The sequence below is a fragment of the Euleptes europaea genome, chromosome 3 (assembly GCF_029931775.1).
Source record: "Euleptes europaea isolate rEulEur1 chromosome 3, rEulEur1.hap1, whole genome shotgun sequence".
Classification (NCBI taxonomy): Eukaryota; Metazoa; Chordata; class Lepidosauria; order Squamata; family Sphaerodactylidae; genus Euleptes; species Euleptes europaea.
The window spans coordinates 100,128,978-100,151,231 of NC_079314.1; the positions used below are offsets into that span (position 1 = coordinate 100,128,978).

General features: G+C 45.7%; 2 protein-coding genes across 6 annotated transcripts in view; one reads left to right on the top strand and one right to left on the bottom strand.

Annotated features, from left to right (window-relative positions):
• The first annotated feature begins 392 nt into the window (after positions 1-392).
• RAB19 (RAB19, member RAS oncogene family) lies at positions 393-11,234 on the top strand. Of its 3 annotated transcripts, none has more exons than XM_056846067.1 (4): positions 393-454; positions 4,422-4,645; positions 9,108-9,291; positions 10,969-11,234. In XM_056846067.1, exons 2-4 carry the CDS (start codon positions 4,451-4,453, stop codon positions 11,232-11,234), a joined length of 645 nt encoding a protein of 214 aa, XP_056702045.1. In that variant the 5' UTR covers positions 393-454; positions 4,422-4,450. The 3 variants fall into 3 exon arrangements, with proteins under 3 accessions (XP_056702045.1, XP_056702046.1, XP_056702044.1); XM_056846068.1 differs by having other exon boundaries at positions 395-413; XM_056846066.1 differs by having other exon boundaries at positions 406-426.
• Positions 11,235-18,102: 6,868 nt separating this feature from the next.
• The window catches only part of MKRN1 (makorin ring finger protein 1), a 48,364-nt gene continuing 44,212 nt past the window's right edge, over positions 18,103-22,254 (bottom strand). Inside the window, exons 6-8 of one of the 3 annotated variants that reach the window (XM_056847111.1) lie at positions 21,840-21,950; positions 21,235-21,373; positions 18,103-18,474 (exon numbers count right to left, since the gene is read on the bottom strand). In XM_056847111.1, coding sequence (XP_056703089.1) covers positions 18,262-18,474; positions 21,235-21,373; positions 21,840-21,950 — 463 coding nt within the window. In that variant the 3' untranslated portion in view covers positions 18,103-18,261. The remainder of the gene's footprint in view (positions 18,475-21,234; positions 21,374-21,839; positions 21,951-22,254) is intronic. The other 2 variants (XM_056847113.1, XM_056847112.1) reach the window with 2 other exon arrangements.

Here is a 22,254-nt window from a genome sequence, read left to right on the forward strand (position 1 = left end):
TGCATGTGTCAATAGGCCCAGGATCCAGGAACATGATTAGCAAAGCGACCAAGATTATTCTTTTATGCTCCTAGATATGCCTTATCTCCGTTCTCCTGCAGCATTGGGAAAACCTGTGCTGGGCTTTAGAAAGAGTTCTTTGTGAGTTTGCAAAACCTAAAAAAAACACACACTTCAAAGGCAGCCCATACAAAGAAACAGCACTTCCTTTACAGAAGCAATAAGGCTGGAAAGCAAGTGGAGTTTAATACTGGTTTAAATTGTGGGGGGGGGGGAGCTTCAATCGGAGCTTGGGTTACAATCACTTTTTGTGGGGGGGTTGCGTGGCTGGAGAACTACATTTCCCATCAGGCGGTAAGTGAGGCAGAAAAGGTGGGAGGGGACTGTGAAGAGAGCGTTACCTGTTCATGCAGGTAAGAGAAAGAGGTGAGCAACAGGTAAAGAAAGTCGGCCGGTGAGAGGAAGGGGAAGGGTTACACAGTTTTAAGGGTTCACCCATCTTGGTAATTGCTTGTGGGGTTCCCCCCCCCCCCGGGTCTCACCAAAGACAGGTAGATGGAAAACAAGAGCCCTCAAGGAGGAAAGTCATGGTGGCTCACGCGCTAAAGTGTGTTGATGGGGGAAACGGTTCACCCGGTGAGCACCTGTTGATTTTAAGCTGCAAACGGGGAGGGTGGGCGAAGAGGCAGGCAAGAGGAAAGGAGGGTGGGGGACTGAAAACCTCATTCCTTTGTGTCTACCTTGAAGTACTTCTGGGGATTCCTGTTAATGTGTTTATCTCCTGGTTGATTTTGAGTTTTAAAAGGTATTTCCTGAATTTTTTTTTGGGGGGGGGGATCAGGACGGGTCATTTTCTGCCATACAGCAGCTTTTTGCTGTAAAAAAAAAAAACCCAACAAAAAATGTTCCTGTTTATCTTGGTGCTGTGAATTGTCTCAGGCTTGTGTTTATCAGCGCTATTTTTGAGTGAGTTGATCTTGCCCTGTGATTGCCAATATGGTGCCTGCTAATGTTTTTTCTTGAGGCCCACTCGCTGCTTCTCCAAAGAAAGAGGCTGAGCTGTCTGGCCACAACCAGCTCGTGGTGACCCCCAGTCATAAGATGTTCCAAGCAAGGGATGAGCAGAGGTGGCTTGGGTTTGCCATGCCAGTGCCTTCCTTCACATACCACCTGTGGTCTTCCATCCAAGCACTGCCCATAACCGACCCTGCTTAGCTTGCAAGCCCTGATGAGCTGAGGCCAAAGTGGGCTAGAGCTAGGGTTGCCAGCTCTGGGTTGGGAAATACCTGGAGATTTTTGAGGCGGAGCCTGAGGAGGGCGGGGTTTGGGGAGGGGCGGGACGTCAATGCCATAGAGTCCAATTGCGAAAGCGGCCATTTTTTCCAGGGGAACTGATCTCTATTGGCTGGGCATCGCTTGTAATAGCAGGAGATCTCCAGCTAGTACCTGGAGGTTGGCAGCCCTAGCTAGAGCTAGTCCTGGCTTCCCTCCCCCTCTCTTCAGCACATGGTGTTCAGGAAGCATCAGGTTTTAGTTGATGGACACACCCATTCTGAAACTGTTGCCTCTGTCCTAGGAACATGGTCTGCCTCCCCACATTTTGCAATTGGCCCCTCTTCCCAAGACAATCCTTTTGTGGTAGCGCCCACTACCCTTTTTCAAAAGTGTTGGAAATAAAAAGATTTATTCCTTTAAACAGATTTAGATTTGAATAACAGAAACCCAACCTCAGGATTGAAAGCAAGAGATTTTTAAATTATTTTTGCAGCAAAAATAATGAGAGGAAAGATTTTAGCCAAAGGCCACAAAAGTGAAACTCTTCCTCTAACAAACTCCGCCTATTTCTCATATTTATACTTTTTCAGAGTTCTTTGTTCCAAGAGGATTTGAATATCTCCTCCTCTCAAATCCACCCTAACTCTGATCTCATTTCCGTGGTGACATACATATGATTTCACTTGTTATTGGGTGATACCCTGTTCCAGATACGAAAAATCACCTGCTTTGTTCAGTTTAAGTTAGACAGGACTATTTTCTACTGACTTATATAAATAACTACAGCTTACAAATATAATAGAAGAATAACATTTTTCTAATATGCTAGAATTAAATTAATTAAAATCTTACACATCCCACAAAAGTGCCCACAAGCTTGGGGACACCTCCCCCAAGACTATTCCAGTTAACCTTTCCTAATAAAAGTTGAATAAGGGGTTGAGGAAGTCTAGTTTCTGGGCCTATGATGTGCTTTCTTTAACCAGGGGCCCAAAGATTAAACCTTGGATCTTCTATGCGCAAAGCAAGCGCTCCACCCCTGAACCAGCCCCTGTAGTGTAGTGGTTAGAGGGCTGAACAAAGATGGGGGTGGCCCACATTCAAATCCCAGCTTTGTTGTGCAAGCTCAATGAATGACCATGTTATTCCTGGGGATTCCTTGGAGCAGCATTATGGGGGGCACTGTGGGCTGCAGCAGAAGGGGGGAGTCAGGGAAGTGAAACTCCATTGATAGAAATCCTTTGTGAAATTGATAGAAATATTTTAGCTGTGACTAAAACTTGCTTGCATCTGGGACCCTGTTCTGGCATGTAAAACACACACACAGTGTACTTTAGCAACGGCATGTCTGACTTTGCCAGCAGAATACAGGTCAGTTTAACTGGAGATCCTTATGAGGTCACTAATGTGCCAATAAGACCTACCTCTTAACCATATGAACGATGTTAATACAATATATTATTTCTGCATGTGTGTTTCAACTTGGGAATGGTTCCCTGCTTACAATATAACTCCTGTTGTGATTGTAATTAGATTTGAAACAACTCTCACCTTTCCTTTTCCTATGCAAATTTTATTACTGAATATTGAGTTTGCCATAAGTCAGCTGTGACTTGACGGCAAAAATGACATGTACACTTTTGGTACCCAGTGATAGTTGATGTCAATCTCTGTTTGGTTTGGGTGATTTTTACCATCCGTTTTCTACTGAAATCAAAATAGTTTGCTGAAATGCAGTGCAGTAGTGTTCATTGTCTGACAGTTGCCGTGCAGTTGGAATCTGCAAATAGACCAATTTTATATTATCCCGTTCCTCCGTTTCTCTAATTAGGAAACCTCACAGTCAGACCTCCAAATCTCAATTAATTCTTGCCAGGCTTGATCTTTTGACCGAAGTTTTCTGGCTTCTCCTCATCCAGAGCTGTAACGGCCAGGACAGGTTCTTGCTAAATGGAGATCAGAGGGGCTGTGGCTCAGTGGTAGAGCATCTGTTTGGCATGCAGAAGGTCCCAGGTTAAATCCCCGGCATGTCCAGTTAAAGGGACTAGGCAGGTAGGTGGTGTGAAAGACCTTTACCTGAGACCCTGGAGAGCCACTGCCGGTCTGAGTAGATAATACTGACTTTGATGGACCAAGGCTCTGATTCAGTATAAGGCAGCTTCATGTGTAGAAGGCAGGGAATTGGACTGCCACAGCCTAGACATTATAAAAGCCAGATCTGCTAGAGGAACAATAGAAGCCCTCTGGCAAGCTTCTGTTGCTGTTACTCGGCAATCCACTGAAATTTTTCCATTATAGTTAACAACAACTGACCTGGATAGCCCCAGGCTACCCTGATCTCATCAGATCTCAGAAGCTAAGTGCGGTTGGCCCTGGTTAGTATTTGGATGGGAGACCACCAAGGGACATCAGGGTCATGACAAGGAGGCAGGCAATAGCAAACCACCTCCCAATGTCTCTTGCCTTGAAAACCCTACAGGGTTACCATAAATCAGTTGTGACTTGATGGCACACAACACCCCCCCCCCCAAGAATGTATTATATTTTGAAAAGAAAAAGAGAAAACATTGGCTTGGCAGCAGAGAAGCGAGTGTGGTTCTTTTTGCTCAACAGGGCTTTCTCATTTTCTGCTGCAGCTCCTTTGCACCACTGGAAAAGCTGCTCCTGAGACCGTGTGTGTTGTAGAGTAGCATGGGGGGATTGGAGCTCTTTGTGGGGAGGGCATTGGTGGAAATGAGACACACACACACACACTCATTGCCTAAGTAGAAGGTATTTCTGTTCATGGAGTGGGCTCTCTGATTTCAAATGTGGTGGTGCACAATTATTTGGAGGAAGAGATCACACACACATGAAACTCCTTATACCGAATCAGACCCTTGGTCCATCCAAGTCAGTATTGTCTACTCAGACTGGCAGCGGCTCTCCAGGGTCTCAGGCAGAGGTTTTTCACATCACCAACTGCCTGCCTGGCCATTTCAGCAGGAGATATTAGGGTCTGAACCTGGGGCCTTTTGTGTGCAAAGCAGAGATTCTTCCACAGAGCTACAACAGCCCCTCCCCATATCCTAATAATTCAGTTGTATCCTTCTGATTATCTTTTGTCATCCCTTGAATTGAGTCTTCCCCTTCATGCATTCATCCAGGGCAAAGACGCTTGGAGGCAAAGAAGACCATGGCTTTCTCCACCTCTGAGATGGATGATGCCTTTGACTACTTGTTCAAGATCATTCTGATTGGAGATTCAAACGTTGGGAAAACATGCGTGGTGCATCGCTTCAAGTCAGGGAAATACAATGTGAAGCAGCAGAACACTATTGGGGTGGACTTCACAGTGCGCTCCTTGGAGATTGATGGCAAGAAGGTCAAGGTGAGTGGTGCGGTCCTCGGCCAGAAAAGCACACTATCTTTGAACTTATAGGATGTGCCATGTGGATGATGGAAACACAGTGAGATCAGAGATGGCTGTGTTATGAAGTGCAAACTAGGGGGAATTTTTCACTCCCATCCCTCGTAGGGTTGCCACTGCCAGCTCTGGGTTGGGAAAGACCTGGAGTGAAGCCTGAGGGGGCAGGGTTTGGGGAGTGGAGGGACTTCAATGCCGTAGAGTCCAATTCCCAAAGTGGTCATTTTCGCCAGGTGAACTGATCTCTATCGGCTAGAGATCCTTTGCACCACTGGAAAAGCTGCTCTCTATCGGCTAGAGATCAGTTGTAATAGCGGGAGATCTCCAGCTAGTAACTGCAGATTGGCAACCCTAATCACTCAACAGAGCCCAGCTTTCTGCTGGGGGGGGGGGGTCTGGCTTGATCCTGTGCTTTCCCTGGACAATCAGGTATCCACGGTGGCTAGAATGCCGTCTTTCCATCTTAGCCAGGCCTGGCTACTTCCCCCATATCTATCTCAGTCCGACCTTGCTACATTGATCCATGTGACAGTAACCTCTCGTTTAGATGACTGCAACTTGCAGCATGTGGGGCTATCAGAGGTTGCTTCAGAAACTTTGGGTGGTACGCAGTGTGGCTGTTCGGTGGCTGACCAAGTCATCGTGGTCAGCTCACATAATACCAATCTTGAAGCAGTTGCACTGGCTACCAATTAGTTTCTGTATCTAATTCAAGGCGTTGGTAGGACCATGTTATATCTGTCCAATATTACAAATCCTGAATATCGCAGAGCCTTTATGCTTCTTCGGCATAACACCCTGCCTTCCAAGTTCATAGATGGGATGTATAATAAATGCTATTTAAGTGTAAATTATATGATCATATCTGCACAGGTCCATTGATTCTATTATTAGTGGACTGCCCCTGATCTCTGAGAAAACAACGTCTAGCACTCCTTCTATCCCACACAATAGTTAACTTATCTGCTAGCATGGCCAGATTTGCTTGGCTAGCAATGAAAATAAGGCAAAGATCGCTTAACTCTATACAGTACCCGAGGAAATTGGGAATGTGTATTCTCAGTACTGTATTTATCTGTGTACTTATTAATGTATGTTCTTTCTGATAGACTTATTTTACCAAGCTTTTGCTATTATTAAGCATTCCAATTTTAACAATATACTGCTTTTGTTCTACTTGATATTAATTAGCTATATACCTCTCCATCCCCCCCATTTTTAAGCATCTAAATTTTAATTGTATTTTGTACTTGTTTTACTCTGTTATTCAGTTATGTAAATTCAATTTGTTTGATGGTCTATGACTGCAAATAAAATGATGATGACAAGGCGTTGGTACTTACCTTAAAAGCCCTTAGCAGTCTGGGACCCTCATTCCTACGGGACCACCTCTCTCTCTCTCACACACCCCCCCCCCCCCGTTCCCGTCATTTGTCTTCTTGGGCCTTGCTAGTGGTCCCGGGTCTCAGGGCAGCATGACTTTCTTCCGCCTTCGTGATTGTTGCACCCTCCCTCTGGAATGCACTGTTGGAAGTAGGGGTGCCAGCCTCCAGGCGGGACCTGGGGATCCCCCAGAATTACAGCATCTCTCCAGGCTACAGAAATCAGTTTCCCTGGAGAAAGTGGATGCTTTGGAGGCTGAAGCCTATGTCATTGTACCCCACTGAAGTCCCTGCCCTCCCCAGGCTCCATCCCCAAATCTCCAGGAGTTTCCCAACCTGGATCTGCAAACTGGATCTACCCTCCCCATCCCCCACCATTGGCCGGGAGGACCTGGCAATCCTAGTCGGAAGACATTTGTGCGCAACAGGACATGATGACGTTTCAGAGACTCTATAAGGCAAAATTATTCCGACGTGCTCTTGGTTCATAATATCTCCTTATTGTGAAGTATAGTTGGCTTGTGGATAATATTTGATAATATATTCCTTGCAGGGGTTCTTATGGTTTTAGGGAGGGGATTAGATTGGCTTTATGTATTTGTAATATTTTATATGATTCTATGTAATTGGATTTTTATTATATTACTTTTGTATTTATTTTGACGGATATAATTGATGCACCTGTTTTAAATGGTGTAATTGTTCATTGCTGTAAACCGCTTCAAGCTCGTAGCCGAAGATAAGTGGTATAAAAAGGAAATAAATAAATAAATAATAATAACTAAGGTGAGATGGCTATCTCAAGCTGTGGAACGGGAAGTAAAATCTGACCCCTAGAGCACAACCCGTTTGAAATTTCCTGACTCAAGTCCCGCTGAAATCATCTGGAGGTGATATTTTTTATTTAATTGATGTTTCTACAAGAGAACTTCCTATAGATTTTGCCCTATGTTAACTAGTACTAGGGCACATATTATTCAGATTCTCTACTGCAGACACTAAAATATCTTGGAATTGTCCTTGGAGATTTGTCCTGTCAAGGTGAATCTAACTTTATTTTGTGTGCAGGGAAACAATATACTCACAGATGAACAACTAGCTATCCAAAGAGTCACTGACTAATAGATAGGGTTGCCAGGTCCCTCTTTGCCACTGGGAGGAAGTTTTGGGGTTAGAGCTAGAGGAGGGCAGGGTTTAGGGAGGGGAGGGACTTCAATGCCATAGAGTCCAATTGCCAAAGCGGCCATTTTCTCCAGGTGGACTGATCCCTATCGGCTGAAAATCAGTTGTAATAGCAGTTCTCCAGCCACCACCTGGAGGTTGGCGACTCTACTAATAGAGGCCCCAAAGAGCAGCCCTTGTGTTCTCTTGGGAAAGGAAAATGGTGTGTCTTCTGTCCAACAGCAACTGTTCTTTTGTCCTTCTTTGAGCCCCAAAGGCACCAACAGGAGTGCCAGAGCAGAGCCTCTGCCGTCTCCTCCGGGCACCAACTCAACAGCATCAGGAAATAAATCTCCTCAGAGATTACCTCCAAGTGGGAGGAGTACTTCAAAGAGCTTAACAGTCACTCCGTTGTGCTTTTTTTATCCCCATGTAGGGTCACCAGCCATCAGGTGGGGCCTGGATCCAGAACAGAGATCAGTTCCCCGGGAGAAAAGGGCTGTTTTGGAGGGTGAACTCTATGGCATTATACGCCACTGAGTCCCCACCCCTCCCTAAACCTCTCCTTCCCTAGGCTCCACTCCAAAACCGCCAGGTATTTTCTGACCCAGAGCTGGCAACCCCACCCCCATGGCATTAATACAGTTAAAAATCTGTATAGGAAAATTATCTTCATTTCCTACGGTACTCGTCACCCCAGATAATGGGAGATTGCCCCAGTGGAGGCAACACAGAGCAGTTCTGTTCCCTCTGCTGACATCAGATCATTCTTCCATTAGAGTATCGGCCAAGCGTTGCCCCTCTGTAGATGCTCAACGGTTAGGGTTGCCAACTCTGGGTTGGGAAATTCCTGGAGGTTTGGGGATAGAGGCTTTGAAGTGACCTCAGCAGGGTGTAATGCCATAGAGAGCAATGCTAATTGTGTGGGGGGGCAAAAGGTGATAGGAGCCATTGTGATCGCTGCACCAGCATTAGTGCCACTTGTGCCAGCTAAACGGGCACGAACGCCAGCTCTGGGGAGCATCACGGCAGAGCAAGCCGTAGGCACCAGAGCAGCCTCGCAGGCAGTGTTCCCAGGGGCACAGCTGACTTTAGTCACCTCCCTAAGCCCTTTTGGCCCAGGAATACCACTTTTTACCCCTTTTTGCAGATGCCAAGTTAAGCCTGCAAAAAGGCAGGTGTAACCCCATGAAACTCTCCATTGAGTTCCATGGGGTTTTCTTGACAAAGTCATTTTTGGCTTGCTGCACTCGGCAGCAAGCCACTTAGGAGATGGTGTGGCTGCGCCGTCCCGGGGCGCTTCTTAACCACGACCCTTAGGATTGCACAGACAGAGTCCATCCTCCAAAGTAACCAGGGGCAATTATCTGTTTTGTCTGGAGATCAGTTATAATTTTGGGAGGTCTTCAGGCTAGATGATTTAGACATGTTTTACTGAAAGGGAACTGGCAAAGGTGAGCAGTTGGTAGTAATCCAAGTGCACAGATTTATTCCAAGTGTATTAAAACAATAGGGCAGGCTGCTGTTGTGTATATTTATTACTTATTGTGAAATTTCATGCATGCTTCTTCCTAATAAAGGACTCTCAACAGGCAGGGTTTGGGCCATGGATCATTTATGGATTATTAAACATGCCAAAGATCAATAGTGCTGCCTATGGCCTCTTTTATAATGGCTGTTCGTTGAACTCTTGCTCAGAATTGTGATATAGTTTGACTTTTTAATTATTAAAGGTTGCAAATCCTTGCACTCAGTGCAGTATTGCAACTTGCTACTTTTTTTTCTATTCCTTTCACTCCTTCTGGTCCTCTTAGATTTGGCTGTCTGACAGCTGGAATGTGGCTGTTTCATTAATTGGTGTTTCCCACCCTTCTCCCTTTCAGATCCAGGTGTGGGACACAGCAGGCCAAGAACGCTTCCGCACCATCACCCAGAGTTATTATCGCAGTGCCCACGGTGCTATTCTTGCCTACGATATGACAAGGAGGCCGACTTTTGAGTCTATCCCTAATTGGATTAATGAGATTGAAAAGTATGGTGCCGCTAACTTGGTCTTGATGTTGATTGGTGAGTGGTCAGCTTAGTCACCTTCTGCATGAGTTTCTTCCTTTCTATGTCATCTTGGTCCTTGACTTTGTGGCGATTACTAGGGTTGCCAGGTCCCTCTTTGCCACCGGTGAGAGGTTTTTGGGGCGGAGTCTGAGGAGGGTGGGGTTTGGAGAGGGGAGGGACTTCAATGCCATAGAGTCCAATTGCCAAAGCAGCCATTTTCTCCAGGGGAACTGACCTCTATTGGCTGGAGATCAGTTGTAATAGCAGATCTCCAGCTACTACCTGGAGGTTGGAAACTCTATGCTTTACCCTGTAACATTGGACAGCCCTTTTTTTCTGAAGTAGGGCAAACCAAACTGACCTAGGCTTACCAGGTCTCTTTTCTCCACCGGTGAGAGCTCTTCAGCAATTCGCGACCCGCACAATGCGCCCACGTCACTTCCGGTTTTACCTGGAAGTGACGCAGACGCTCTGTCAATCTCTGCTGAAACTCTATATATTTTCCATAGAGTTTCGGCGGAGGTTGCTAGAGCATCCACCTCACTTCCGGGTAAAACCAAAAATGATGTGGGCGCGTTGTGCAGGTGCACACGCACGCGTTGCCTGCCGGCCCTCAGGTTGTCGGCAGGCAGCCCGGTGGATTGGCGGGATTTTACCCACCACCACCAGGCACTTGGCAACCCTAATTACTGACCAAAGGAAGAATTGTTGAGACAGACTTAAGAGAAGCTTGCTAACAGCTCCCCCTTTCCCATTTCTTGGGGTAGGTTCAACATGTCACATTAAAACTGCAGTTCTAAATACCCATTGGAAAATACTGCAGAGGTCAGTGGGGTTTCATTCTAATCTGTTAGGGTTTGGCTCGTCTCCATATTTTCGGAATTTGAACAATCCGGTTAATTTTGGCTAACTGGAGCAAAATTCCAAGTGGTGAAGTATTTTTTTTGTAAACATGAAACGTCTGTCAGCAGGAGAGTAAAAACTGCATTTTGAGAAAATAAATCTCCTATTACTGTGGATTAGGGTTGCCAGGTCCCTCTTTGCCAACGGCAGGTGGTTTAGGGAGGCAGGATTGGGGGCGGAGATCAGTGTCATCTACGTGATGACGTATATCTAGCACCAACCGGGGATTAAAAAGCAGTCCCAGACGACCACCCCAACGCGTGAGCAAGGAAGGCAAAACAGGCTGGAAAACTGCACCCAGCAGATCAGCGGCGAGGCTCTGGGAGGAGTGGGGAGTGTAGTCGAGGGGAGGAAACAAGATGTGCCTTATTTCCTCCCCTCCAGCTAGGCTTCCTGCTCCTCCCAGAGCCTCGCCGTTGATCAGCTGTTTTTCCCAATCAGCTGTTTCGCACGAGGCAGGAGGACGGGGCGCAGCTTTCCAGCCTGTTTTGCTTTCCTTGCTCACATGTTGGAGTGGTTGTCTGGGGCTGCTTTTTTATCCGCAGCCCCAGTTGGGCTCCTGAGGATGGCTCCCCCTCCTTTTCCCCGACTACTTCCGCCCGCCCACAGTTGAGAGTGGGCAGGCAAGAGGAGCAATGGCCGGTGGATTACCCGCCATAAGCGGGCACTTGGGAACCCTACTGTGGATTCATGGTTATCCCATGGTTATCAAAGTGCCAGCTGTGGTTTATCAACATCACCCTGTTAGTTTATTTGTCCAAAATGTACTAAATCCTCTTTCTTTTTAAGGGAACAAGTCTGATGAAACAGAGAAGCGCCAAGTCCTGTTTGAAGATGCCTGCACGCTAGCTGAGAAGCACGGTCTGTTGGCGGTGTTGGAGACCTCGGCCAAAGAGGCCCAAAATGTCGACGAGGTCTTCATCCTAATGGCTAAAGAGCTCATGGCTAGAAATGCCTTGCAGCTAAGTGGGGAGAATGGGCCTGCAGGCAGCATTTATCTGGACACCAGGCCGGTGGTTCCCACTCAGCCTGACAAGGCTGAGTGCTCATGTTGATGGAGAAGCTTCAAGGAGAAGAAGCGACTGTGGTCATTCGGATGGTCCATATTGTTTGAGAGTTTTCTGTCAAGCCTTGGCTTGTTGTCCTGGTGTGTATATCAGCCATACAGTGCTGACCTGTTCTCCAGAGGTAGATGCCGCTCCTTGTTGCCATGGTCAAATCAGGCTGTGGTGATCAAAACGGGCAGTGCTACCCTGAAATGAAGGAAAGGGTCTCTTGGAAGCCACTAGATTACCAGAAAGGAACTGTGAAGAATTTTAACAAGAGAGGGGCAACATTTAACATAACCATCAAGATGGCAATCTGTTGAGTTGGTCTTAATTTCCAGTGGTAGCTGTGAGAAAACAGTATTGTCTACTCTAGCATCTGGTTTTTGTATGTGTATAACTCAGAGCTGCATACTTGCATTATGCATCACTCAGCTGACTCCTAAGAAGTCTTGTAATGTCATAGTAGTCTAGTAAGCCTGACTGATTTGCCAGATACCTTTGACTCTCCCAATTAATGTAACTAATTATTTAGTTTGTTTTAGAGTGTTTTCTTCACAGATAACTGTTGGGTGTGATTCGCTCCTTTCAACCAGTTGGCATGACTTCAGTCTATTTACTAGTTTTGGATTTAAAGGATTGCTAAAACTGTTGACCACTTCCCTGTCCCTTGTTTGCGAACGTTAAACTTCAAAGTTATTGCATCTGTGTTTTTTTCTCATTTCTATGTCTAAAAACTCCTTGGAACTTGTTCAGCACTTTGATCAGGATTGGTTTTTGAAAACTATGGCTGTTACCACACTAGGTATTCCCAGCAATGTATTAAGAGTTTGAAAATGTTATAAAAAGTACTGTTCGCACTTTCTATGTATTCCCACCGATGTATTGAGTTTGAAACTGTTATAAAAAATACTGTTCACACTTTGTTTGGCCCCTTTAGCTGTGAAGACATCTTCCAACCATTTTTTAGCCGTGGCATCCAAAAACCCTTTTAAAGCGATTTTTTAAATAACATTTCCAACTCTTGATACATCGCTGGGAATACCTAGTGCGGTAACAGCCTATCTATCACACAGTGAGCTGAAGCTACCAGGATTCTCTGCAATGGCGATATGAAAACGACTTTTCCACCCAGTAAATTCTGTTAGATTCAATTGCAGTAAATGGGTGTATGGAAGTTTCTTCTCGGGCTCCTGTTTGAAATTACTTGGATGCATGACATATGGACTTCCTTTAGGAGTGGTGGCTGATGGAGTTTGATTCTGTAACTTTTCCTCATTTTGATAATGAGAGGACTGCGTAAGAAGCTGATCTTTTTCTGAGCTGTTTTAATGATCAGTGGCCAAGGGAAACAGATATGCTGTTTCTAGATGTTTTGCTGATGTTTGTATCTTGCGGTCTTAGTTTGCTGGGGACTATGTCAAAGCAAAAGAGAAGAAGTGTCCTTTTTGATCAAGAAGAAAAGGGGCGGAGCAGTTGTTCTCAAAGCGGAGGACTATTCTGGATTGAAATGTAGCACTTGTAATATAGTGCTCCCCTTCTCTGTTACTTATCCCTCAAAAGGAATTTGTTACGCATAAAGGCTCTCTAATTGGTATCTAATTCTTACAATGGGTGCATATTGAAATCAAAATGACCCCCTTTCTTCAATACACACTATAACATTAGTTACATTAAAAGGGGGGGGGAGTTCTAACTTTACTATAGCTGCAGTTACAGTGAGGGAAAAAAGTATTTGATCCCCTGCTGAATTTGCCCATTTGCCCTCTGACAAAGAAATGACCAGTCCATAATTTTAATGGTAGGTTTATTGTAGCTGTGAGAGACAGAATAACAACAGGAAAACCCCCAGAAACCCAGAAGACAAAAGTCAGAGATTGATGTGCATTATAATGAGTGAAATAAGTATTTGATCCCATTGCAAAAGATGACTTAGTACTTGGTGGCAAAACCCTTGTTGGCAATTACAGAGGTCAGATGTTTCTTGTAGGTGGCCACCAGGTTTGCACACATCTCAGGAGGTATTTTGTCCCACTCCTCTTTGCAGATCCTCTCCAACTCAGTAAGATTTCGAGGCTGATGTGTAGCTACTCGAACCTTCAGCTCCCTCCACAGATTTTCAATGGGATTAAGATCTGGAGACTGGCTAGGCCACTCCAGGACCTTAATGTGCTTCTTCTTGAGCCACTCCTTTGTTGCCTTGGCCATGTGTTTTGGGTCATTGTCATGCTGGAATACCCATCCTCGACCCATTTTCAATGCCCTGGCTGAGGGAAGGAGGTGCTTACCCAAGATTTGACGATACATGGTCCCGTCCATCGTCCCTTCAATGCGGTGAAGGTGTCCTGTCCCCTTAGGAGAAAAACACCCCCAAAGCATAATATGTCCCCCTCCATGTTTGACGGTGGGGATGGTGTTCTTGGAGTCGTAGGCAGCATTCCTCCTCCTCCAAACACGGCGAGTTGAGTTGATGCCAAAGAGCTCGATTTTGGTCTCATCTGACCACAACACTTTCACCCAGTTCTCTTCTGGGTCATTCTGATGTGCATTGGCAAACTGCAGTCGGGCCTGTACATGTGCTGTCTTGAACAAGGGGACCTTGCGGGCTCTGCAAGATCTCAGTCCTTCACGGCGTAGTGTGTTACCAACTGTTTTCATGGTGACTATGGTCCCAGCTGCCCTGAGATCATTAACAAGTCCCCCCCGTGTAGTTCTGGGCTGCTTCATCACCTTTCTCATGATCATTGCAACTCCACGAGATGAGATCTGCATGGAGCCCCAGACTGAGGGAGGTTGACAGTTAGGGTTAGGGTTGTCACCTTCTCACCAAGCTGCTTGGCAATAGTCTTGTAGCCCAGTCCAGCCTTGTGCAGGTCTACAGTCTTGTCCCTGACATCCTTGGACAGCTCTTTGGTCTTGGTCATGGTGGCTAGTTTGGAATCTGATGGATTGATTGCTTCTGTCGACAGCAGAACCCTAACCCTAACCCTAATCTGGCTGGTTGATAGGAGATCAAATACTTATTTCACTCATTATAATGCACATCAATCTCTGACTTTTGTCTTCTGGGTTTCTGGGGGTTTTCCTGTTGTTATTCTGTCTCTCACAGCTACAATAAACCTACCATTAAAATTATGGACTGGTCATTTCTTCGTCAGAAGGCAAACGGGCAAATTTAGCAGGGGATCAAATACTTTTTTCCCTCACTGTATGGTATAAGGACTAATTGTGGAATATGGAGGAACCGTCAATAGCACAGATGTGTGCAGTTAGCAATTGTATGGCCCTTACAGCTAGAAACTACAATTGTCAAGTCGTCATTACAGTGAACAAGGAGTGGCTGGGTTTACAGTGTCTATCCTTTCTGTAAAAAAAAACCCATAAATACATGGGCTGAGTACTGTTTTGCTATTTGATTATCCTTACTACACTTTTATATTAAATCTTTATTGCTGTATAATATGATGGTACTTCAAACTAATGAATGACACAAACTGAGTTTTTGGCATGGCCTCTATGGTGAGGCCTGGTTGCTGCAACTTGCCATACAGGGAGGGAAAGGCCCACGGTGGGCTACCCACCATGCCTAGGCCTCACTGTGCATGCTGAGGCCTCTACTCCCTCCTTGTTCCCCAGCAATGAGGTACTAGGCGCACGTAATGAAGTCCAAGGACTTGTTGTGCTCTATTATTGTTGTTTAGCTTGAAATTCAAAACAAAAAGATTTCTTCACACAATGTTATATAGTTAAATTGTGGAACTCCCTGCCCCAGGATGTGGTGATGGCTGCCAACTTGGAAGGCTTTAAGAAGGGAGTGGACATGTTCATGGAGGAGAGCAGTATTCATGGCTACTAGTCAAAATGAATACTAGTAATGATGTATACCCATTCTCTCTAGTACCCAAGGGGCATGCCTATTATATTAGGTGCTGTGGAACATTGGCAGGATAATGCTGCTGGACTTGATAGGCCTTGGTCTGATCCAGCATGGCTTTTTTAATGTTCCTCGTGGGATGTTCTATCAGTGATCTAAAATTGACCCTGGCTACAGAGTCATTATCAAGTCAGTACATGCTCGGTCTTTCCTGAGACAATCTTGAGGGTTGAAATTGTCTGTTTGCTTCCAAGACTTTCTCCATGTTTTTTATGCAACTGGGGGTGGGGGTGGGAAACAATGACGACACACAACCACAATATAACAAGGCTTGCAGCATGCCAGTACTGCTTTCAGCTCTGTTGGACCCAGCCCATCTGCAAACTGAGCAAGTACACCGAGCAAGTTGCCCTCAAGCTTCTCAGTGCGGCCCACAAAAAGTCTTGAATGTTGTTCATGGAGAGGATGAGATGCTGCTTGTGGAAAGCAGCAAGAAGGGGAAATGGTAGAAAGCGCTGAAACTGAACTGAAGCAATTATGACCTTGGGTGGTGGCAGTTTTTGCAAATTTCCCCTTCTTGCTGCAACCCACACCGGTGCTATCCCTGGAGCTGTTTCGAAGCCAGAGGTGGTGGCAAAAACACCCTCCTTAAACCTCCTCCATTAGCAAAAGCCTTGGATCCAACCATGGTCCATACTCAGCGTCGAACCACATACTTGAAGATGGGAACTGCTCAAGAACCTTACAGTTCTAATTTGGATCATTGCATGCCCCTTCCACAGGCCAAGACAACTCAGTCAGCATCCTCTGATTCGAGACGCTGAGTCCCAATCACTACAAAGGCCAATGACCGTGGTCTGAAGTCTGGCTTTTAATCCAGCAGAACTGACTTTTCAGGCATGAGCCAAGCCAAAATTAAAAAACCCAGCAAGAATTTAAAAGGATTAAGTCCACCTAAAGTTAAGAAAAGAAACAGAAAAGATGTAATTAGTAAGCAGAGATAGGGGGAGAAACTAGCACTCATGCATGAACGAGGGAAGAGGATGTTCTCACAGGTACAATTAGCACATCAAAAAACAACTGACTAGGAAGGTATTCACCTCTTCCCTTGAGACATGTACAGAATTTAAAAAATCCTTCTTTCAGAGGTGGGAATTTCAGCACCAACTTTGGTAAAAGCCAAACGTTCCGAAGCTGTTTCTGCCCATAAGCACAAACCATCCACGGGCCTGTACAGAGATCCCAGGGAGATGATTCCTCATTCTATATAATGGCCAGAGTATAAATTTTAAACTGTGGCATGAAAAAAACAACGCATTGCATACTTCTCCTTCAAATAGTCATTGTCTTCTGAATAAGGAGGGATGGAATCCAAGTGCCCCAAGCAATCAGGGTTGGCATCTGGATTGCTACAGAGGGTAGGAAACAGTCTTTCCAGAAGCCAGATAAGAAACTTAAGGTCCTTTTTTTGGGGGGGGGGGTATACACCCTGCATCGAGTACACAGATTACTATAAGAAAATACAGGCACATATGTAAGATACAGAAGTTTCAAATGTGAATACCAATGTGCTTTTTATTTAATTTTTTTATTTGGGAAAAGTGCTTCTTACAAAAGGCAGCTGTAAAGTAACACAGACTTCAGCAAAAATTTCTGATTCCGATTAAAAGTGAAAGGAGACACAATCTGAAGGACCGAAGCAGCAGAAGAACAGATCAAGGACAATCCAGCAGCATTAAATATAATGGAAGGTTAAAATTCCATTAGAAAATTGGGGAAGAAGAGGAATTTGGTAGTATCTGGAGCTCTTCCTAACAGAACTAGAGCCTGGTTTATTGAGTGGTTCTAGAGGCAAAGTAGCATGCATATTGAATAGCCAATGAGTCCCACCTGCCCACACTAGACGTTCTGTGAGGCACCAAGGCCCCTTTTGAATTGAGATGCAGGAGTGACTGCCTAGATAAAAGTCTGTTCAATTAGCAATAGTCTACAACGTTGCAAAAACTAATGCAAAGAGATTCCAACATGGCCACGACCTACTGGACAATTGCTTAGTCTGAACCCTCTTTGGCTAACCATATTCCTACGCAGCCACCCACCAAAGGAGTGGGAGGGTGACTGGGAGGAGTGCGTGCATGTGCGCATATGCCGGTGTCATTAAGGTGCCCCTTACTACTTACATTATAGTAACTGGTTTAAAGACCATTTCCACAGATTTGGCTGAGACCACAATATTTGCTTCCCAGTCCAGTTGGATGCACCGGAGAAGAGTGTGTAGTGTGTATGAGAGAAGAATAAGGGGGGGGGGGAGTGAAAGGTTTTAATACACACACATATATAGATATATCAAGTTGCCCAGCCCTTGGGATACAACTTTGCATTTTATTTGTATATACATACATAGAAAGTTCTCCTTTCACATACAAACACGTTTGCCTTTCATGCCGAACAGTAAAAACCTGGAACATTCGTGCCTGGTTCTGGTTACACAGTAGTAAATAGTAATGTGCAAGTAAACAAGAGACCAAAACCACAAATGAACACATGTACATCGGGGGGAGTGAGGGGTGCTGGAATGGAGCTGAAGCCAGCCAAGGAAGTCGTTGCCGGCCTGAAATCTTGAAGTTTTGTAGTGTTTTTTAAAAAATTGTTTCCATAGTCCATAGCGGAAAGAGAGGCCCGTCGGCCGTATGCTGCCCTCCCCGTTCCCTGTCTACACCCCCCGCCCCCGCACGGCCACTGCTCTTATGTTTGTATCTGGGCTCTTTCAAGATGAGTGTGGAAGTCCTGTAAACATGTGAACCCTGGAACTGGATGAATCCTGTCAGGAACACAGATATGAAGCAACAAGTCTAAGCTAACTGTTTGACAGTTAAATTCATTTTTTTTACAAAAACTAACGTCTCAAAGGTTTATTTCATTTCATTTGTTTAACAGAAGGGGGGTGGGAGAAACACACTCCAGGGGCTGGGGGGAGTTGGGAGGTTGGGACAGTGCGGGGGGGAGGAGGAGACAGACCCCCGGGGTAAGTTTATCACAACAGCAGCACCTGGAATGGATAGGCCTGCCTAGGAGAAAAACACAGGCACTGCCACAACACCACAGGAAAAGAGCTACTGCCTGAAAAAATTGAGCTGCCGGTCCAAACTCCACAGAGGGGTGCTATAGATCCAGGTCGTAATAGTCTTCTAGCTCGTCGTGAAACAAGTCCCACTCGTCCTCGGAGTCTGTCAGGTCGTCCTCGCCCCCCGCCGCCAACAGCATGAGAAGCATTTCGCCCAGCTCAAAGGTCACCACCTCGTCCTCGTCGTTCTCAAAGGGATCACTGCCCTCCCGCTCCTCAATGAACTCCCAAAACCGGTTTCTCCGCTGGGCCTACAAAGGGGGGAAAACACAGTCATTGCCCTCAGGCGAGTGGTGCTGACCAAACAAGCCGGTCGGATAGCACCGCTCTCCTTTAAATGAAAAAAATTCTACTGTTCTGAGTTACCACATTTTTTCTTTTTTCTTTTTGGAATAATTTTATTCCTTTTTTAAAAGGGGTACAGGAAAGGAAAAAAAGGGAAGGGGCAGGTAGGGAAAAATTATACAATTCGTTTCGCGTCCATGCCCGTCAAAACCCGTCCACATTTCTTCTTTTATTATTATCGATTTTAATAATATTGGTCTTTTGGGGGTGCAGGAGGGAGAAGGGGAGGGGATGAGCGAGGGGAAGAGGGGGATGGGGGAATGGTGGGTGTGCTATGACCCTTCTACCCCCCGTCTAGGTCTGCACTTGGTAGTTCTCCGTGTGAACCTGCACAACTCATTGCTAAGTTTATGTTCTGAGGTGTTGTCTCTCAATAATCTGTGTTTAGTCCATCTCACAGTAAGGATCGTGGATTCTTCTTGAGGGGAAATGGGGAAATGCCAAAGACATGGGGGTGGGGAAGGGGAGTGTCCAGGGATCCTGATTTAGTGTGATTGATGCCCTCAACTGACACCCATGCCAATTCACAACAAGGAGCTAGAGGGATCATAAAGGGTTGTCTAGGTATCAGGTAGACGGTTGAGCGCAGTTCCCACACAACTGCCTTGGTACGAAACTGTAACTTAATGTGGGAAGCTGCAGTCTTGATATAGCAGGAAAAAAATGTCACATATTCCAACTAGCCTACACAACCTGTGATCCACCAAGTTGAAGACGTCTTACTGAGCCATGTGTTTATGGCTTCCCAGGTTCTGACTTTGTCCATGCTTTTTATTTTAGTTTCAAGAATGGAGCAGAACAGGAAATTTATTGAGCCTGCATGTGAACTGTGTTTGGCTTGGTGGATTGCAAGTTGTGCAGGTCCCTGTTGCATATTTCTAACTGAGGAATCCGGAAGAATTAGCTGTATTTCCAACTCCAAAAAGGAAGGCACACTGAAGATAATAGAATTACACAAAGGCAACAATATGTTATTTTTCTTCCACGATCAGGAAGGGATTTATGCCATTTCCTTTGTGCCATTTGCCCTGCACCATTTTATAAGCTGCTCACTGGGGAAGTGAAATCCAAACTGTTGGATAATATATGAGCTGAAACAAAGGGAAGACATTTCACAAAAAAAGCTCTCCCACACATTTTACTGATTGGAGGTGGCTGAGAGGGGGATGGGTACACGGGAAAAATTGTACATTCCAAGCGAGGGCAGTAAGGATTGCCCTCACTCTGACCTCTCTGGTGGTCAGTGTGTCCAGATCACGCAAAGTGATGGTATTGCTTTACTCTGCACTGGTTAGACCTAGAGTATTGTGTTCACTTTTGGGCACCACAATTTAAGAAGGATGTAGACAAGATGGAACATGTCCAGAGGAGGGCAACGAAGGTGGTGAGGGTCTGGAGACCAAGTTCTATGAGGAAAGGTTGAAGGAACTGGGTATGTTTAGCCTGAAGAGGAGAAGACTGAGAGGGGATATGATAACCATCTTCAAGTACTTGAAGGGCTGTCATATAGAGGATGGTGCCGAGTTGTTTTCTGTTGCCCAAGGTCGGGACCAGAACTAACGGGCTGAAATTAAATCAAAAGAGTTTCCGTTTAGACATTAGGAAGAATTTTCTAACAGAGCGGTTCCTCAGTGGAACAGGATTCCTCAGGAGGTGGTAAGCTCTCCTTCCCTGGAGGTTTTTAAGAAGAGGCTAGATGGCCATCTGTCAGCAATGCTGATTCTATGACCTTAGGCAGTTCATGAGAGGGAGGGCATCTTGGCTATCTTCTGGGCATGGAGTATGGGTCACTGGGTGTGTGTGGGGGAGGTAGTTGTGAATTTCCTGCATTGTGCAGGGGGTTGGACTAGATGTCCCTGGTGGTCCCTTCCAACTCTATGATTCTGTGGTTCCAGACTTTTAAATCCTAATGCATGGGTTATTGAATGCTCCATTGTGTTGACTGTACTGACTCACTATGTGTAATCCGCCTTGAGTCCCTATGAGAAAGGTAAAGGTAGTCTCCTGTGCAAGCACCGGGTCATTCCTGGCTCATGGGGTGACGTCACATCCCAACGTTCAGTAGGCAGATTTTGTTTTATAGGGTGGTTTGCCAGTGCCTTCCCCAGTCATCTTCCCTTTACCCCCAGCAAGCTGGGTACTCATTTTACCGACCTCGGAAGGATGGAAGGCTGAGTCAACCTTGAGCCGGCTACCTGAAGCTAACTTCCGTTGGGACTGAACTCAGGTCGTGAGCAGAGCTTGGCCTGCAGTACTGCAGCTTACTACTCTGTGCCACGGGGCTCCTCCCTGTGAGAAAGGCGGACTATAAATAACACGAATAATATAAAATAAACCTCCTGTAATCAAAGCTGATTAGCTATGTAACATCATGCCATTCATGTGGTTCCTGATTGGCTATGATCACTGTAAGGAGAAGCTCCTGTTTAAAAGGAGTGATGCAAAAATACAGACTGGGAAAAGAAGCAGCTGCAAGCAGCACACAGAAAAGGTAAGCAAGGCAGTCTGTGACACCCTTCACCCTTTCAAACCCACCCCATTTGTCCCCAAAAATTGTGTGCATAAAATAAGGCATAGCCCTAATTTTAGCTGACCATTGCCAAGAGCCGAGTTTAACACACACTCTACCTTTTAAAAAAGGAATCAACAAAAGCTGTGGGACTTACTCTGTATCTACTTGAAGTTCCCACTTTCTGCCTCTGGGGTTCTTCTCGGCGGCCATCGGGGTATGCGTGTTTGTAAAAACAGTTCCCTCCAAATGGGCAGCTCCCACGGCCTTCATCAAAATACCTGCATGGCTTGTTGCTGGAAAGGAAAATATCGCAACCCTTACTCACGGCATAGCCAATCAGAATTCAGTACTGCATTTGCTTTATAATCCAGACGATTTATTTTTTCCTCTTTGTTGGTCTGAAGCCATTTTAAAACCAGTTTAACAGACGTACATACAATGGACTATGTGGATGTGCATACTCGAGGAAGTGTGCACACATGGGTAGGTGCATGCAGACAGAAGACCGGCACAAGCCTGTACCATTAAGGCTAGGTGGTGGTTGGGCAGACAAGGGAGTAGCACATGAGGCTGTTTGGCACAAAGGAGAGACTGGCGCGGCTCGCATGCATCTACCGGCAGTTAGGTCGAGATGCGTTTCACACACAGAAGGAGGGTAGGAAGGAGGTATGAGAGGGCTTTATGCAACGCCTGGCTTTCGGTCCACGTATGCCCTTAATGTCTGCAGTCAAACTTGGCCCAGGGCTGCAGGGCTCATACCTCATTGCTTCCTTGTATTTCTGAATGAGTTTCTGCTTCTCTTCCTTCTCCTCCACCCAGTACTCACTTGGAATGACAAAGTTAGATGTGATCCGACATTCTGGGCAGGACCTGGGGAACGAACAGACTGCACTGCAAAATTCCACATGACCAGGTTATACACACACCACAGCATATGCCCACCACTCAAAAGCAGTCTATCGGACCTCAGACCTTTGCACTGCGCTCTTTTTCCTTTCTACGATCTAAGCTTTTCCCCTTCCCCCCTCCCCCACTCTTTTCTCAGGTTCTCAATTCTGTCGCTTTCCCATATCTGAAGAGCATCGGGGGTAAAAAACATTTCACACACAGACTCATTGTTCTTTAGATATAAATAAATTTATTTCTTTTTTTTTGTAACTTTGCTTCCTTGGAT